Source organism: Acanthochromis polyacanthus, chromosome 23, assembly GCF_021347895.1.
Source record: "Acanthochromis polyacanthus isolate Apoly-LR-REF ecotype Palm Island chromosome 23, KAUST_Apoly_ChrSc, whole genome shotgun sequence".
NCBI lineage: Eukaryota > Metazoa > Chordata > Actinopteri > Pomacentridae > Acanthochromis > Acanthochromis polyacanthus.
The window spans coordinates 23,549,023-23,563,801 of record NC_067135.1 but is presented as its reverse complement, the minus strand read 5'-3'; the positions used below and the strand labels follow the sequence as shown (position 1 = coordinate 23,563,801).

At 40.2% G+C, this 14,779-nt stretch overlaps 1 protein-coding gene across 3 annotated transcripts in view; it reads right to left on the bottom strand.

The window, feature by feature from the left end:
• Positions 1 to 3,288: 3,288 nt before the first annotated feature.
• htr2cl1 (5-hydroxytryptamine (serotonin) receptor 2C, G protein-coupled-like 1) overlaps positions 3,289 to 14,779 on the bottom strand; it is a 250,892-nt gene continuing 239,401 nt past the window's right edge. For all 3 annotated transcript variants that reach the window (XM_051944157.1, XM_051944156.1, XM_051944158.1), the window contains one exon: positions 3,289 to 10,942. In XM_051944157.1, the coding sequence (XP_051800117.1) occupies positions 10,370 to 10,942 (573 nt within the window). In that variant the 3' untranslated portion in view covers positions 3,289 to 10,369. The remainder of the gene's footprint in view (positions 10,943 to 14,779) is intronic.

Genomic DNA, 14,779 nt, shown 5'->3' with positions numbered 1-14,779 from the left:
ACCTACAATCTGGACTCATTTCATTACTACGACATTTGTTCCCCACTGTGAGCTGCAGTCATCCAGTCCTGTGATTCCTCTGTTCCACCACCGGACGGCGCTGTTGCATCAACCCTGCAGCAAGTCGGGTCGCTGTCCATGGTGCTGAATCCACTGAGGCTGCCGTCTCCAGTGCTGAAGGATCCTGTAATTTCCTCATAATACTCCCCTCGTCAAGCCAATTAAAGCACCATCAGGGGAAATAAATGCCTCGTAAATGGCACAAAGCTCCCAGCAGATTTATACTTCTTCATTTTAGCATTCAAAACTGTCCTCTACACTGTTTTCCAGCAGCTTAGTTCAAATTAATGGTCCACAGGTTCATAAACCGGACGTCTGAGGAGAAACTTTCTGTTTGTTTCACATAATGTTGAATTAATTGCTAGGATATAAGACTAACACAGAGTAAAACACACTCTAAAAAGAAGTATCTGTCACAATGGGGCTCCTTTTGTGGTTCATTTTGTACTTCATGGGGTTTCCCGGGATGTTCACTGTGGCGCCACCTGGTGGTTAAAGGTGGTTATAACACAGTGGTCGTCTTTTTAAGCCTTTTTTGAAGTATTATTTTTGTTTTTTGTTTAAATTGCATCCATTTAATTGTCTTTACAAAGGATCAACAAATGTTATATTTTTATTGTTGCTTTTAATGAATTGTTGTGCTTTCTTATGTTTTATTGTCTGATTTTTAAAATTCTCATGTTTTATTGTCTGTTTTTAAGCTTTATTGTTGATTTAAAATAATTTGTTGTATTTTCTAATGTTTTGTCTGTTTTATGTTTGCTTTTCAATGATCTTTTGCCTTTTTAATGTTTTATTTCCATTTTCTTTTTTACTTTTGTTGTTGCTTTTTAATGATTTATTGCCTTTTTCTAATTATTTATTGTCCGATCTCTGTTTTGTTGCCTTTTCTATTGTTTTATCATCTGATTTTTGAGTTTCATTTTTACTTTTTAATGATTTATTGCCTTTTGTAATGTTTCATTATCAGATTTTTAAGTTTTGTTCCCTTTTCTAATGTTTTACTACATGATTTATCTCATTTTTAAAGAATAATTATCATTTGTAGTGTCTTATTGTCTGTTTTTAAATTTTATTATTGCATTTTATTGATTTGTTGACATTTCTCGGCAGGAAGGGATTATTTTGATGAAAAAGTATGCAAATATTTAAATGTTTAGAGCTTCATTCTCTTAACTAATCTACCCTTCTTGTCCTCACTATGCCCATCTCATAATCACACTTAATTCTTTGTTAGTTTGCAAAAGGAAACTCTAATTTCATATTACACTGAGCTATTTGCTCACTAAAGCATACCTTCCTGTGCCAGCACACTGCAGCTTCATCAGGACTGAGGGTTTCCAGAACGTGACACTGGAACACAGCCAAGAGTTTAATCATCTCCGGGTTCAGCTCCACTCGTGAAGCACTTTGGATAAAAACTTCTCAGTGAGTCGGGAGTCCAAAATTGCTATTATCAAATTCTCTGAATTACAGAGCAAAGATGTGAAGCTGTTAAAAATCAGAGAGGAAGGAATAAATCAGCAGTTTCGACCTGCAGGACTGATGCACTGCTGAATGTAGTAGGATGGAGGAAAAATTCAACTAAACTCAGCCAACATGTTCAAAATACGGGAAAAAGTACTTGTCCCCCAAAAGAAAGCTTCTATTTTTGCATAATTGTTACATGCAAATGCTCCATTTCATCAAACTAATTTTAAAATAAGACAAAGATAACCCAAGACAACATTAAATACAGTTTTTAAATGATGATTTTATTTACTGAAGGAAAAATTCTGTCCAGTCCATCTTAACCAATGCGAAAAAGTAATTGCCCCCTCAGCTACCAATCTACCAAATGACCAAATTCATTCTTCAGCTGGGTTCAGTTTCTCCATCCACACTCACATATGATTACTGCCAGGCTTGTTGAACCTAAACATCACTAAATAGAACCTGTCTTCATTGTGAAGTAGATAAAGGCTCTGAAAAAGCAGCACATGATGCCACATTCTGAAGAGATTCAAGAACAGATGAGGAACAAAGTCATTGACATTCATCAGTCTGGAGGGTTTCAAAGCCATTGCTGAGGCTCTGGGACTCCAGAGAACCACAGTGAGAGACATTATCCACAAATGGAGAAACATGGAACAGTAGAGAACCTTCCCAGGAGTGGACCAACCACCAACATTTCTCCAAGAGCATCGATATCTAATCCAGGAGGTCACAGAAGAACCCAGAGGAACATCTAAAGATCTGCAGACCTCACTGGCCTCAGTTAAGGTCCATCTACATGATTCCACAATAAGGAAGACTCTGGAGGAAATGGATCCATGGGAGAGTTGGAAGAATCAAACCACTACTGACCAAAAAGAACATAAAGGTTCATCTGGTAGTTACCCAAAAAAAAAAATCTGGATGAGCTCCAAGACTTTAGGATAAGATCCTGTGGAGTGATGAGTCAAAGGTGGAACTTTCTGGAAGACATGGGTCTGTTCCATCTGGTGTGAAGCTAATACTGCATTCCACAAGAAGAACATGATACCAGCAGTGAAACATGGTGGTGGTAGTGTGATGGTTGGAGGACCTGGACGACTTGTCATCACTGATGGAGCCATGAATTCTGTTCTCTATAAGAAAATCCTCCTGGAGAACATCCACCATCAGTTCATGACCTAAAGCTCAACACTAATGGTTTATGCAGCAAGACAAAGACCCAAAGACCACCAGCAAGTCCACCTCTGAGTGGCTCAGAAAGAACTAAATGAAGGTTCTGGAGTCAAAGTCTGGACTTGAATCTAATTGAGATTCTGTGACAAGACCTTAAAAGGACAGTTCATGATCTAAAACCATCTAATGTGACTGAATTCAAACTATTCTACAGAGAAGAGTGGAGCAGAATTCCTCCATGGTGATGGAAAAGACTGATCACAAACTGGAACAAACAGTTATTAGGTTTAGGGGGGCAGTTACTTTTTCACAGAGTGATACAGGTTTGTCGGTTATCTCTGTCTAATATTCAACAAATATAAATATTAGTTTGATGATGTGGAACATTTAAGTGTGAGAATTATGCAAAAATAGAGTATTTCTGTAGGGGGAGCAAATACTTTTGCACAGCACTGTAGATGTTTTAAGGCCTTCGTTTGTTCATTTTACCGCAGAATCTGAGCCAGCAGAGTCATAGAAAACACTTTTTCATACAGCAGATGGACCAGAATGTGTTAAAGTAAGACAACTGTCCACACATGAGAATAATATTTTAATAAATAAATAGCAGCATCACACAGAAATCAAAGAAAATATACATTGTGTGGATGGTGACGTCGTATAAACTCAGAGAGATGCCTTAGAGACAAACATTCACAATTAAAATGTTATAAAAAAAACAAACAAACAAAAAAAATTAGCCACTGCATAACAGAAGAAGATTGAGCACAGAAGAAGTTCTCTGAGCTGGACAAGAGCGAGACAAACCAGACCAACGCCGTGAGAGTTTGGCGCAGGAAGGGAAGCTGGTTTGTCGGACTCTCGAACAAGCTGCTGCTCAGAGCCGTTTACCGACAGAGTTGCATGTTTGGAGGAAACGTAAAGCAGCTGCAGGATTAAAGGTGTGGACGACGGTGACCTCGGAAAGTCTGTATTAGTTTATCTGAGGTATTAGCTTTTAGAATTCAGACAATTAGCTGAAACACAGAGGAAGTGCTGCTCCAGATGTCAGAAATTTAGAGGAAAAATCCACCTTCAGGTTCTGTCACAGTATTTGACACACATAAAGCAATTCATTTGTGGTCGAGTGTTTTCTCATGACGTTTCCATTGTGTTTTTGCCTCAACAAAATAACCAACACAACTCTCACGTCTTTATGCCGATATGAGTAACTGGTTAGCTTAGCTTAGCATCGTGACTGGAGAAGTGATGGGTCCTCTAAAACTTGTTTAATTCACAAATAGAATTAGCGTCTTTTGGTTGTTTTACATCCACATCTGTACTGGTTTGACATTTTTTTGTTTTGATCTTGTCGATAGAAAATGTAATTCCCTCCTCTGGTTGTTTGGGTTTTTCTTGACAGAGATTGTATTTTCTACCTGTACCTGATACAGTTTTTTTGGTGATTTTAGCACCAGATTAAATTCGATATTAGATAAAGCAGCTAAAACTAATGCTAATGGATGATATTTGTGCGACATTTCATCATAATGAGCACATTAAGTGAGTCTATTCATAGTAAAATCTAATCAGTTCATCCTTGACGCCAAGCAGGCATTTCTGATAAACTTATAGAACTTCCATCCATCTGTTCAAGAGACATCATGTTCACCAGAACTGGATGGATGGACAACCTGAGACACATGAAAACCAATTCAACATTTTTATTGAGTCACTTGATGTTGCTGCTTGGGGCCAAGACATAGGCTGTGTCCGAAATGGCATACTAACGTGCTACATACTACATTCTCAATGAGTATATACTGTATACTACGTACTATAAGTATGATTAGAATGCCAACCGTTCACACTACAGTATACTACTACGTTTCCCATAATGCATTTCAAACCTCTGACAACAAAAACCGGAAGAACGGCTATCAAATCTCTCAGCTGAACGCCGGCTTCAGGTCGATTTCACGCTAACAAACAGTCGCATAATTAATGTGGCAATTTCAAGCCGGCACTCCTCATGCAGTTATTAGCCAGATTATGCGAATCGTTTCAGTTGTAGCTGCAGGCTACTGGAGGTAGCTGCTACTTGTTCTGTATGCAAAGCGAGCTGCTGCAACTAGCTGCTAGCATTCAGTAGCACGTTGTGAGGCGTCTGACAAATTTAAAACGTTGGTCAGAAAACGCCTATTTCTCTGTGGGGTGATTAGCATGACTACTTAACCACATAAAATAAAATAAAAATCGCCCCGGTCCGGCCACATATCCCGCGGAGGCTTCCATTTCGGTGGGTAGCTCGCAAAGCATTATGGGGCGGTTGAGTATGACTAGTGTGGTCACCACGCATACTTAAAAATTTTCTGGATATAGTATACATCCGGGTATTTCTCGCGTACTCAGTCTTTTCATACTATCTAATGTGAACGCACTACATACTTACTTTGACGTCACACTTAGTGTGAGTAGTACGTTAGTATGCCATTTCGAACACACGTTTCATGTTGCAGAATCTCTGGATTTTTGTGCAGATACAATAATGTGTTAATCAGACCTGCCAGTAGGGGGCAGCCTGGTTGTTTCTGCTAACACTGTTTATGCTAAGCTAACTGGCTGTTGAGACCAGATCGATATAACTTCATTACAGATCTTCTAATGCAGCTCTTGGCAAGAAAACAAGCTTCTCATAATTAGTTTGCTTTTGCAAGATCTTTTGATTGCTTTTGATTGATTTCACAGGTTTTACTTATTTATTACCCTTCTTAGAATTCATTTTATTTATTGACTTCTCTGTTTATTTGCCTATTTACATATTTTAGTCTGTTGAACGTGCAGTTTATTGCTTCATTTTTATAATTTCTTATTCTGTTTTTAACAGTTTTAGACTTGTATTTCTCTCTCTAATATATATATATATATATATATATTATTTTATTTATTAATTCATCTAGCTTATTGGATCTCATCTGGTGTTTTATTGTTTCATTGCACATGTTTTATAGGACAGTTTAGGGGTTGCTTTTTTTGAGTTATTGCATTTTATCGGTGTTTTCTGCTTGTCTGAAAAGTGCTATAGAGCTAAACTCTGATTGATTGACTGATTGACTGATAATGTTGAACCACTTCCTGAAAACTGAAAAGGGTCTTTACCAAGTAACAACATTGATCTGTAAACGCAAGATGCACAGAACAAAAAAAAAAAAAAAAAAAAACACTCCTTAATTGGAAAAACATTCCCAAATGAGGCCTCCTAAAGACGTCTTCAAAGCAACTCTGTCAACAAACGGCTCCGGCTTCGTCTATACACACCAGACCCAGATCGAATTATCAGCTGAAATCTCTCCAGTTGCTTTTTCACAGTGATTGCCGTCATCCGTCTGGACCGGGAGCGTCTGCAGGGGCGTCCGGATCCAATCCACACAATCAACGAGAACCAAGAAAAGTGACCGAATCAATCTCAGACTGCAATTTGAGCTTGGCCTGGTTCTAAACACACAGGAACACGGGAAACACAGTTATTACATTGCGACAGACTGAGTCGGCTGCCCGGCTGTAGCTCTTTACTGGACGGATCAAACACAAGCCGTTCAGAGAGTCCTCTCTTCTCCTTTGTTTCTTGTTTTCGCTCTAATTGTGGTGCTTTGCGAGCTGATAAAGATGAAATGCCTGCAGGAGTCGCATGCCGTTTTGATTGGATTGCTCTTTGCTTGTTCTTCCTTTCTTTCCTCCCCTTCACTGTTTCACTTCAGTATTAAAGAGAGAACAAAAGAAAATCTCGGAAAGGCAGAGAGGACCTTTTGAACAACACTTCAAACATGCGCGATCATCTGTAGGTCAAACCTCGGCGCCGACTCGCCAGCGTTAGCTCATGTAGACCTCTCTTTGTGCAGAGAGAAGTGGTGCAAACAACCACCGAGTAAGTCTGGAGGATACAAATAGTGGATAAATCGTACAGAGACTCGCAGAATTAGAATGACTGCTAGCGGTAGGTTTCATTCAGAGGCGGCTGCAGGCCTCAGGCTCCAGGTTGCAAGCTTTGACCTTCAATCTTCGACCGAGAATGGGGGATTGTGGGTAATTAAAGGCGTTTACATTCAAGTGTTTGTAATTCTGACTGGCTGAAGAGGTAATTAGGAAAATGAAACGCTGATCTCTTGGGAAGGTGACATCCACTTTGATACGATAACGGTTATGTTGGAAGCAAAAGCTGCAGAAATCTGGACATGGTTGCATCTAATCTGATTGGTAGAAAGCCTTCTAACTGGCTAACAGCTCCAGTCATTGGTCTGACATCAGAGCCCAGAGGAGGTGCAGAAGTCTAGGATTTGCTAAGATCACTTGGTGAAAGGTGAGTATGGAATTGTTGCCCAAAGATGCCAAAAAAAAATGCAACTTACTCCACATTAAAGCTTAGTTTTTTTGCATTCTAAGCACTCGAGAAATTTAGTTTAGCATTTGCAAAGTTTGAGAGGCTAAAAAGAGGCAGACTGAACAACTGCAGGTCAAAATGGATGCTGCAGAGGCGGAGATAACCAGGCTTCTAGACTGTGGTTAAATAGGAAATAAAAGACACTTTTCCATCGAGGTTAATGCTGTCGATAAGGTCCTTTGGAGAGACATCACGTCCTTTCCTTTAGTGAACATTGGATCGATGTGTCTTTACCCTAACCCTTCAGGAGAAGGAAACTGGACTCTTGTTTTTGGCTCTTTTACATTTTTTTATTGTTTTTTTTTTTTACCCAAAAGTCACATACATCAACACACTGGTGAAATTTTCTGTGGAAGGATCTCAAGACTGCCTTCTAAGTACCTGATAATTAGATAGTTTAGAGATGGTTGTTCCAGCAAAACATAGCAGAGTTTCCTTTATCCTTGAGATGCAGGAAGACTGCTGAGTCTTGACCTGAGGAGCTGATTCTCCTGTGTTGTGATATACAGAAGTTGGTGAAGATGATATACTTGTGGGATGTAAAACATGCAAGAACCAAAGAGAAAAGACCGGTTTCCTTCTCCTGAAGCTGTTACAGCCATGGCCATAAGTTTGGACACAGCATGACTTACGATGTCTGTTTTGATGTCTATTACAGAACATAACTAATATTTTTTGACAGCACCAGTTTAATTAGTCAACAAATCAACAAGGGATATAATATTATCAATAAATTCCAACAATTGGAACAACTTTGTTCCCAAAACATAATATTAGAAGAAAATAACAAAAAAATGCAGTACTTTCACAACCGAATTTGGTAAGAATAACAAAATGACACCAAACTCTTTTGATGTTTTTTTTAAAATATGAAACTTAATATAGTTCTCAGGAGTTGTGTACTGTATTGTAAGTGACAATTTTGTGGTATTTTCTAAGATTCACAAGCGTCATGGTACTTGTGTCCAAACTTATGGCCATGGCTGTAGGATGACTATGACCTGGGTGACCAAGAATCTACACTTTCCTGTAAAATCTTTCATTAGATCTCATCTTAACGCCCTCTAAATGACATCATTTGAGCCCTGTTTGTCTAGTTTTAAAGCAGTGCTGTTTCTACTAAGCCGCAGAAGATGTAAAAACCGCTACAGTTCCCTTCAAAACTATTTTTCTGAAGTTTTTCTTTACCAGACGACCAATTATCCCCGTTGGACTGCCTTTGAAGAGGTTTAAATCTGACAAACCGGCACAGTAGTAAATCATTGGTGCAGCAGGGTGTTATAGATAGGTAGAGGCATGAGATGTCGATAAATTGTCTTAAAGTATTGACTTTCTCTCCGTCTTATGAGTTTAAATCTGAAGGTCTTTAGTTTTTGAGTCCCACTCTGAGTGATCTGCATCCTAAGATCCACCACTATAGCAGACATGCAACTGCAACGATCCAATAATCAGATTATTTATAACCAAAACTCACTGATTAATATGCAAAAAAACTCCCTTCTTTTCTTCTTTGGCTTCCACTGTAGCGTCTGAACACGTTCTGGCCTGCAGCCTGACAGAAAATCCTGCAACGGAGGTTTTTTTTTGGCGCTGATCTAATGGCTGACCTTTGATTAAAAATTATATATTTTTTTAAAAGTAAATGACACAGGAGTTCTGCTTCTTTCAAGAATCTGTCCTTCAGAGAGGCCTTGAATATCAAACAGCCAAGATTTATGCTCTGAAAAATCTGATATGTCCTTTGATAATATGATATGTTTATTAAGTCGTTTTAAATGTGCAAGACAACATTCTTCAGAGGAGCTTTACTCTAAATCACAGTAATTCATGAGCTAAAAGTCCTAATGTTACTGGATTCTGCCTTTTTTCCGCTCGACTGCATCATAAAGAAAATGAATTGAAGTGCAGGTTGTGGTTCTTATTTTGTATCCTCATTTCTTCTAGGCTCTAACCTCGTACTGCTGTTGTGTGTTCATTTAGTTTTGTGAATGTTTAACATTATAATTGACAGAATAAAATCTGAATTTGTTTGCTAAAAAAAAAGGGAACGGCTGCAGCGGTGGCTACAGATGTTTCTGAATACCAGTACTTGCGATGAAAACAGCAACTCAGAGCAAAAACTGAGCAAACATCAACTGTGTTTATGGAATTAAACATTCTGAGGCAGAGGCTCCAGACTGCAGGTTTAAAACTGAGGCTGAATCACTGATAATGACGCTAAATAATGAAACTGTGAGGTTAAAAATAAAACTCCTCGTATTTTGTTCCTGTTAAAGACTGCTGAACAGTTGTGCACTCTGTCAAAAACTTTGTTATTTTTAACTTTTCGATTGTTTCTTTGTATTTGAAACTTTATTGGTTGTTTTCCTGTAAAAATTTCTGGATGTTGTGAATTTCTTTCTTTCCAAAGTGATCGTGTTGGTGAGCAGGAGCCAGAACCTGACAGCGCCTTCCATCCTCCAGGCCCAGGAGACCACCTCGGTGGGCCGTGTGGCCACCAGATGGCGCTGTGAGTCCACTGGAGACCAGCTGTCAGAGTACATTCCTTCATCTGCAGCCTGCAGAAAGCTTCCTTCAGAGAAACGTCCCATTAGTGTGGGCTGAGCAGTTTGATTACATGCTGGAGAAGGTTCATTCGGACAGATTCCGTGACGGCTGTCACCACAAAAATATATTTGGTTTAGTTTGCTCGGTGTGGACCGGAGCTCAGACTGCATCGTGACTCTGTGTGAAGGCTTGAAGTCGTAGTTTGACCCCGATGACCTCGTCCTCGACTCTGTAACCTGCATCAGTGGGACTCCATGACGGGCCGCTTGACTTCATACCAGGTCAGAGTAGCTCCTCAAGTCGTCGGATACTTCACTCCTCATGAAGTAAACCTCATTTTGAGCACGTTTACGCATCGTTGAAGGCCTGAAGGATGCCTCCATTTTCCATTTCTGGCATGAAAACCAATTTTCTGGCAACAAATAGAAAACAAACACAGTGGAAATATTGGTTTTCATTCCAAAACAGCAGTGGAAAATCCCACTGTACACCCTCGAGGTTGGCTCTTCTAGTTTTCTTTCCACACTGGTGTAAATCGTGCACTTCTGTGTGGAGGAAATTCAGATCCTTTCACAATAAGAGTCTCCACGCTAGGTTTAAACCAGCGAAGAGGCTGCAGGCTCCGAGCAGCCCGATGCTGCTCGGTCCAGCGCCTGCAGGTTAGAAAGAAGACGTGAAACGACGGGAGGCCGACAGTCACACGCTGCTGGTGTGTTCTCTGGAGGCGGGACTGTAGCTGATGAGTGACAGCTCCTGCTCCAGCTCCGTTTCCGGCTCCGTTTCCGAGAGCATCCCAGCGTTGTGGCACTCAGTGAGGCTCTGCGATGCTATTCCTATCTGCGTCCCGTCGTCTGTCGTGTCCTCTGGGTCCACCGCCAGCCTCCCGTTGTCCCCCCGGCCGCCGTTGCGACAGTTACTGTTGCGGTCCACGCCGGCTTTCCCGTGACCGCCCATCAGGAGGGGCGTGACGGCGTGCGACGGGCACGGCGGCGGCACCAGGAGGGTTTTGCAGCTCTGTCCGGCAGCGTTGGCCCCGACCTTGTAGCGGCACCTGATGTAGCTGGAGAAGGCCCTCCTGTAGGTCTTGTTGAAGAGGGTGTAGACCAGAGGGTTGACCCCCGAGGAGATGTAGCCCACCCAGACGAAGACGTTGAGGAGGTCGTGGAGCAGCGACTCGTTGCAGGAGTCCCGGCACAAGACGGAGGTGACGTTGGTGATGAAGAAGGGACACCACATGATGAGGAAGAGGAAGAAGACGATTCCCAGGACCTGAGGAAAGACAGAGGAGAGGAGAAGGAGAACAAGGGGAAGAAAATGACAGAATAAGAAAAGTGAAGTGAAGCTTTGACTGCCAGATCAGACTAATGTTGAAAAACCACAAATGCTTTTTTTCATTCAGTGGCTGAAAACCGCTTGAATTTTCTCAAAGTGAAATCAGAGACAAGATGTTCTTGATTTTTTACAATATTACGTAGATAAACAACAAATTTGTTTTATATGCACACTACTATTCAAAAGTTTGGAGTCACTTTGAAGTGTTTTCATTTTTGAAAGAAAAGCAGTTTCTTTCAATGAAGATAACATTAAATGAATGATAAATCCAGTCTAGACATTGTTAATGTGCTACATGACTATTCTAGCTGGAAAAGGCTGATTTTTAATGGACTATCTCCATAGAGGTACAGAGGAACATTTCCAGCAACCATCACTCCTGTGTTCTAATGCTACATTGTTTTAGCTAATCGAATAAAACTGTGAGCTTTCATTCAAAACATGAAATTGCCTGGCAATATTTAACTAATATAGAGCAACTATAATTCATTAAGAGCAACTTTAACTAATAATATCAACTTTAGCTAATATAGAGCAACTTAAACTCATTTAGAGCAAGTTTAATCAATAAGGAGCAACTTTAACTAATATAGAGCAATTTTAACTCATTTAGACCAACTTCAACTCAATTAGAGCAACTATAATTCATTAAGAGCAACTTTAACGAATAATATCAACTTTAGCTAATACAGAGCAACTTTAATTATGATAGAGCAGCTTTAACTCATTTAGAACAACTTTAACTAAAATAGAGCAACTTTAACTAAAATAGAGCAACTTCAACTCATGAAGAGCAACTTTAACTATTGCAGAGCAAGCTTAACCTAATATAAAGCAACTTTCATTAATATAGAGCAACTATAACTATAATAGAGCAATGCAGTATGTTGTGAATTTGCACTATTTAAATAAAATTGAATTAAAATTCATGCATCAGATGTAGATTGATGTTTTCTCTCTGGTTGCACCACTCATGCCAGGACCTGAATTTTTGATGGAGGCATGAGAGCGCTTTGGTCCTCATCCAAAATGAATCTGAATCCACCGGAGCCGCCGCCGGGCGCCCTGCGAGCGCTCGGTGACTCCGGCAGCACTCGAAGCTCTTTGACGCTGCTCAAAGTGCCCGGCTGGATTTGATAACACGAGCTCTTCTGAATATTTCAGGGGAGACATTAGAAACTCGCTGTGAAGAAACAGCTGGGAGTTCCTCAGAAAAACCACTCCGTTCTGCGTCCTCAAGGAGAGAAAGCCACAATCTAATAAACTAAAAAACACTGGCGAGGAACCAGGTTTAGATAACTTGATGTGTACTTACTGTAGAGGCTCAGAAATTTCTGCATATGCAAGCAAAAAACATCATTTTAAAGCTGCACCCATCAATATCTTTACACAGACAGCGGTTCAAATATGTGTGTTCTTCACAAAGAAACACAACCAACGCAGAACCATCGCTGACTCTGCAGCTCCTTTAGTTTTATAGGGCGTTTTAATGTCTTCTGTTGTTTTTACGAAGCATAAAGTAACTGCTTTGGTTCATTTTATTGACCTCTGGGGCTGCAAATAATGCCTGCTGATTGTTTTCTCTATTAACTGATTAATTGTTTGGCCCACAACATATAAGAAAATGGTGATAAAATGGTGACCTTTGCTTCCAAAAGCCTACTGAAATGTGTTATTTTATCCACAACCCCAAAAACATTCTGTTTACTGCCACATATTAAAATTTAAGAATCTGGAATCTAAAAAATCTGACCTTTTTCATATTAAAATAGCTCAGAAATTTAGGTTATTTTGCTCAGGTGATGGTGGAGACCAACACAGAGCAATAATAAAAGTGAACATTCCTTATGTTGCCAAGAAAGTGAGCTAAATCTGCAGCTCTTATCTATAGAAAGACTATTGGGCCACATTATGCCAACTATGTTCTTCCTCCTTCCTCCTGGTGGCCAGAGAAAAACTGGCATAATTATCATTTAGGCTGGAAACTGTTTCTACTTGCTTTAAGCTTAAATTATTTTAAATTAAACCCTCAGGGCCGGAGTCATTATCCAGCAACACATTTTAGAGTTACAACCATAAATCATGTGTAGAAAAGGAAGGATTATCCCCTCGTGACTCACTTAAAATACATCTGGCGGTTTGCACACTGGCCTATTTTTGGTGCTAATCAAAGCAAATAATGGTAAATTATTGTAGAATAGTCAGAGCTGCACCTGCAGTAAGTCAATATTCAGCGTGAGATGTTAAAACGTGTGTAATGGAAGCTGATAAAAGGCTGAGGTGAGAACAAGCCGAGGTGATTTCCTGACCTCTGATGCTAGTACCGGCTAATGTGCTGCCTCTGATTTCAAAGAGTCTCTCGTGTCAAACAGGGATGGGAAGCAGCTCTAAGGTTCTGATGACAGAAGCTGTCACTCTAACATTGGAGCTGTACGTATAAATGAACATCTGTCGCATTCAAGCCCACGCCAAATGAGGTCACAGAATGCTGTTAAGGCCAATCAGCGATGAGTAATCCAGAGTTTTAAATCTGGTGTCTGTGGCCACATTTCCTCGCTTGTGATTGGTTGAACAAAACTGTTGACTAAATCAGCTGCAACAACCGAGAAAGAGCAGAATACAGCAACTTAAGGAGTGTTTCTGATGCTTAAAGTACAAAAGAAACTCGACATTCAGAGGAAGGATTCCAGTCTAAGAACCACTTGCAGGGCTGAGTATTCTGATTCTTGAGCTGCACTGAGCATTGCTTTAAACTTCTCCATAAATTTAAGGAATATAATCTGTATTTTTCGACATATCCTTTTCTGATCTCAGCACAGGGCGTCAAATTTCATATGATGCTGAAAAGTTCACCTTGGAGTGCACATCTGTGTCACGACATCAAGTTAAACCACGATGGAAATGTTTGACCTGCGGTTAAGTTGTTCTTTAAAGCTGCAATATGCACATTTATAAAGCATAAATAGGACTAATATGATGGGATGGCATCAGCTCTGTTTTATGTTTTGACAGCCGATCCTCTTTCAAACTGTTGGACATCCCTCTGCACTTAAACAACCCGGTCTCACGGGGATTCGTGAAACTGTCACGTAAGTTTTAGTTTCGGTTTCGTGCGCACCAACACGATTTCGTCATGTTTTTCGTGCCGCTCACCACGAAATGTTTTTCACTGTGGTAATCACATCTGAAAGTGGTTTATACCGGCGGATTCATGACGATCTAAGCTGTCCATCGGCGTATACTGCTTGTGTGATCGCGTTTGCGGCCGCCGGCCGCCGGACATTCTTGAAATTCCTATGCAAATTGGTAAGTGTACCACCGGCTTATGGTTAGGTTATGGTTAGGTTATGGTTAGGGTTATGGTTAGGGTTATGTTTAGGGACGATGTCATGCAAAATATAGCGTTGGATTCGCCACGGTTTTACATTAAAAATATAATATACACATTCTTTTGAAATACGTTCTGAGTGGCACGAAAAGTCCGCCATTTAAAATACATTGGTGCGCATTTCGTGGTGAGCGGCACGAAAAACATGACGAAATCGTGTTGGTGCGCACGAAACCGAAACTAAAACTTACGTGACAGTTTCACGAATCCTCGTGAGATCGGGCTGACTTAAAACACCGCTTAGGAAACGTAAAGTGCAATCCAGCAATTAGCCGGAGCCCTCAAAACCTAAGGAAATCAAGAACAAAGTATTGTACTGTATCTATGATATTTATCTCATTATGTGCATACATTTCATTTTCAGCTCAGTTTGAGAGGCTCTAGTG